The 4,253-nt window shown below is 63.9% G+C and overlaps 1 protein-coding gene across 1 annotated transcript; it reads left to right on the top strand.

The window, feature by feature from the left end:
* The first annotated feature begins 258 nt into the window (after positions 1-258).
* IER5L (immediate early response 5 like) lies at positions 259-2,991 on the top strand. The gene has a single exon (XM_074362376.1). It carries the CDS (start codon positions 478-480, stop codon positions 1,693-1,695), a length of 1,218 nt encoding a protein of 405 aa, XP_074218477.1. The 5' UTR covers positions 259-477; the 3' UTR covers positions 1,696-2,991.
* The last annotated feature ends 1,262 nt before the right edge of the window (positions 2,992-4,253 follow it).

Raw genomic sequence — 4,253 nt, 5'->3', positions numbered from 1 at the left:
ACAGACAGCGGCCCCAGTGGCTCCGAGTCCCGCGCAGCGTGGAGGCCCCAGGAGAACATTCGAGGCAGCGGCGGCGTTGGAGGCCCTGGGTCCGTTCGGTATTTGAATAGCACAAAGGAACCGCCTTGGTCTGATTGGCTAGCCGAGTGGCCCCGGGGCGGGCAGCGTCTGTCACTCGGGAGGTTCTGGGCACTCTTATTGGCTCATCAGGTGTGGGGCGGGGCCCAGACGCCCGGCTAAATAGCTGGGGCCGGGGCCGGCCGAGGCTCATTGCTTTGGCGCCGTCTGGGGAGTACGAGCCCGCGGGTGGCGCACAGCGCATGGTGGCGGCTCCTCTCGGAGCGCAGCCGACCCGCTGATCCGGGCCCCGTTTTCCCTGCCCGGCGTGTCCCGGAGACCGGCTGGAGGCCGAAACAGCAGCAGCATTAGCAGCAGCAGCGGCCGCGGCTGCTCCGCCGCCGCCGTCTCCGTGGGAGCATGGAGTGCGCCCTGGACGCCCAGAGCCTGATCAGCATCTCCCTGCGCAAGATCCACAGCTCCCGGACCCAGCGCGGCGGCATCAAGCTGCACAAGAACCTCCTGGTGTCCTACGTGCTCCGCAACGCGCGCCAGCTCTACCTGAGCGAGCGCTACGCCGAGCTCTACCGGCGCCAGCAGCAGCAGCAGCAGCAACAGCAGCAGCCGCCTCACCACCAACACCAGCACCTCGCGTACGCGGCACCCGGCATGCCGGCCAGCGCGACCGACTTCGGCCCGCTCCAACTTGGCGGTGGCGGGGACGCGGAGGCGCGCGAGCCGGTCGCCCGGCACCAGCTGCACCAGCTCCACCAGCTCCACCAGCTGCACCTCCAGCAGCAGCTGCACCAGCACCAGCACCCGGCGCCCAGGGGCTGCGCGGCGGCGGCGGCCGGGGCGCCCGCGGGCGGCGCGGGGGCGCTCTCGGAGCTGCCCGGGTGCGCCGCGCTCCAGCCGCTGCACGGCGCGCCCCACCGCGGGCAGCCCTTGGAGCCGCTGCAACCGGGTCCTGCGCCGCTGCCGCCGCCCGCGCCCTCTGCTCTCTGCCCGCGGGACCCTCGCACCTCTGCCGCCTGCTCCGTGCCCTCTGCGCCCCCAGGGGCCGCCCCTCAGGCCGCTGCCGCCCCCTCCCCGCCCGCCTCCCCAGCCCCCGCCTCCTCCCCCGGCTTCTACCGGGGCGCATACCCGGCCCCCTCGGACTTTGGTGTGCACTGCAGCAGCCAGACCACCGTGCTGGACCTGGACACTCACGTGGTGACCACGGTGGAAAACGGCTACTTGCACCAGGACTGCTGCGCCTCCGCCCACTGCCCCTGCTGTGGCCAGGGCGCCCCGGGACCCGGCCTGGCATCCGCCGCCGGCTGCAAGCGCAAGTATTACCCTGGCCAGGAGGAGGACGACGACGACGAAGAGGACGCGGGCGACCTGGGGGCCGAGCCCCCCGGGGGCGCCCCGTTCACCCCCTGCAAGCGCGCCCGCTTCGAGGACTTCTGCCCGGACTCGTCCCCGGACGCGTCCAACATCTCAAACTTGATCTCCATCTTTGGCTCGGGCTTCACGGGGCTGGTGAGCCGACAGCCGGACTCCTCCGAGCAGCCGCCGCCGCTCAACGGGCAGCTGTGCGCCAAGCAGGCGCTCGCCAGCCTCGGCGCCTGGACTCGAGCCATTGTCGCCTTCTAGGGACCCCCGAGGGCACGGGGACCCTGGGCCCCGCGGGGCTGGGGCCAGACAAAGACTCGACCAAGTGGGCGAGAGGAGGAAACGAACGGGCGCCCAGCCACTTGGGGCTGAGCTGGAGGCTAGCAAAGGGAGACGGCTGATGTTTTATAAATTGTAAAATAAAAAAAAAAGAAATCTAAGATCTTGGACTTTATTTTTGCAAAGAGAAAAAGCGCCTATTTAAGTATGCTTTGTGTTCTCCTACTCTTTTTTTTCTTTTTATTGTAGTGATTGCAGTGGTGTTTAGCAAGGAGCCAGCCACGTGAGGAAGGGCCGCTGCCCGGAGGAGGTGCCGGGCAGCGGGGGGCGAGGCAGGGCGCCCGGACCGCCTGGGCGCGCCGAGGGCGCAGCGCAGGAGGGCGCGGGGCCCGGGACGCCGATTCCAGTCAGTTGTCAGACCCAGGAAGCCCGGCGCTCCGTTCTCCCGAGTCCCTCTGTGGGGTGAAGAATAGGTCTTGTGAAATCCTGAGCAAAAACAAAGGCAAACTATCACCGAAAGGGACGTTTGGGTCACATTTCCTCTCTGGGGGCGGCCTCCAAAGTTCTCCAAATGAGAAGGCAGAAATGAAAACACTTCAACTTTTTTTTTTCTTTTCTTCCCGGGGCGGGTGTCTTGAACCCCTCCTCTCCCCGCCCCTCTGGCTCAGTTCTCCTCCCCTCCTCCACCCGTCTTCCAGACTCGGAGGTGGCGCCGGACACCCCAACACTCTCGGACACTGTTTGGGGAAGGGGTGGGGGGCGGGCACGGCCGACTACATTTCCCATCATGCCCAGCACTGCGGTCCTCACTAAACAAAAAAGGAAGTCGATTCCTTCACCTGGATCCCCCGCGGCCCCGAGGGAGGGAGGGGCCGGGACCGCCGGCTGCGTTGGAGACTTTTCACTAAGTTCCTGGTCAGATGTGGTGTTTGTGTGTGTGCTTCTAAGTTGCACTGTCCTGGTTCAGCCTTCGGTTGCATTTCATGAAACCAGCATTGTTCGAGCCTGTGAGAACCCTGTCCTGTGTCTTCAGCTCAGTAGATTTTGTTTAATTTAAAACCTTTTGTTGTAAAAAGGTGGGGTTCGTCTGTAGCCCCTCTGGTTCTCTGCCATCAGCACCATGTGGACTCCAAAACAAGTTGCCAACCCTTCCTTTCCTGGCCCTTCTCCCTCATTCCCTTGTATTTTTGTGCATTCTGAATTGTATATCACCGGGTAAAAACTGTTCAGATTATTTGTTTAAATTTATAATCTTAATAAAAAGTCGATTATAGAGGATAGTGGTGCCTTGTTTTCAGGTCGGCCTAGAGATGGCGGGGAGGATGGGGGTGGGGGCAGAGACCCCTACCCTCCTGCAAACCTCAGCTCTCCTGGGCCTGGTAGGGCGGGATCTGCCCACATCCGCAGGGCCGGGGGTGGGAGCGGGATGGGGGTGGTGGTGCTGATTGCTGAGGATGAAGCCGATGCTGCGCGCTTCCCAAGCCCCACCTCCTGAGAGGGGCCTTCTCCCCACGGGAACCGGCTGCCCCCAGGGTCTCTAGCAGGAAGCTGAGCCAGCCTCCAGCACATTTCCTGCCCAGCCAGGAGAGAAGGGCCTGGTCGGCCTCAAGTCTGAGCTCTTTTCGGCTGGGGAGAGCAGCCGGGGGACGCAGGTGGGCTTCTGGGCCACCCACACTCCACGCCCTGCGCCTCCACCCGCACGTCCGCCTGTCTCAGGCTGCAACTTGGGGAAGTTTTTTCCTTTTCCTTTTTTTTTAAGTTGAGTTTGTTATCACTGCTCGGTGCCACTTGGTGGTGTGCTGGCGGCGTCTCCCTCCCTCCTCGCGCCCCTCCCCTCTCTCTCTCCCCTCCCTCCCGCCCGCCTCTGTTCCCTCCCCAGTGGCTGGAGGCAGGAAGGCTCCAGGCGCGCTCTCCCCTCTGACCACCTACGGAATGACCTCAGAGTGGGAGAATGTGCCAAGGCCCCGAGGAAGCTCGCGTTCTCCCCACTGGAACGAAATTCACATCTGGAGCCGCGCCTCGGGCACGGGGGCGCGCGGGGTGGTTCCAGCTCAAGAGGGGATAGAAAAGAAATACTGAAGGGAAAAAGAAAAGAAAAAAAGAAAAGTGGCAGCTTGCTCTCTATTTGATAGCGCCTCTCTCTCTCTCTCTCCCTCTCTCTCTCTCTCTCTCTCTCTCTCCCTCCCTCCCTCCCTCCCTCCCTCTCTCGGTGTCTGTTTCTCGCTGTCTCCCCAGTGCTCTCCCGCTTTCTCGCCCCTGCGCTCCCCTTTGCTGCGCGAGCCACTCCGCGGGACGTCTCACGTCCCCCACCCCAGCCTTCATGTCTCCCGCAGGAGAGGAGGGGCTGCCGCCAAGAGGCCCCCACCCCAGTCTCCGAGAGGCGGACGCAAGCCAGTCCCAGGAGCCCGCTGGGCTCTGGGTGCTGGTGTCGCGCGAAGCGAAGTTCTCGGGGACACTCTAGAACGCGGAGGGCCGCGAAGGGCTGCGATGAGGGTGGAGGGAGAAGGAAGCTATGGAGGCGTGAGTTACGGGAAGGAAAG

Source organism: Camelus bactrianus, chromosome 4 (genome assembly GCF_048773025.1).
Source record: "Camelus bactrianus isolate YW-2024 breed Bactrian camel chromosome 4, ASM4877302v1, whole genome shotgun sequence".
Lineage (NCBI taxonomy): Eukaryota > Metazoa > Chordata > Mammalia > Artiodactyla > Camelidae > Camelus > Camelus bactrianus.
Note: the sequence above shows the minus strand (reverse complement) of the source record. Positions and strands in the feature narration are given on the sequence as shown.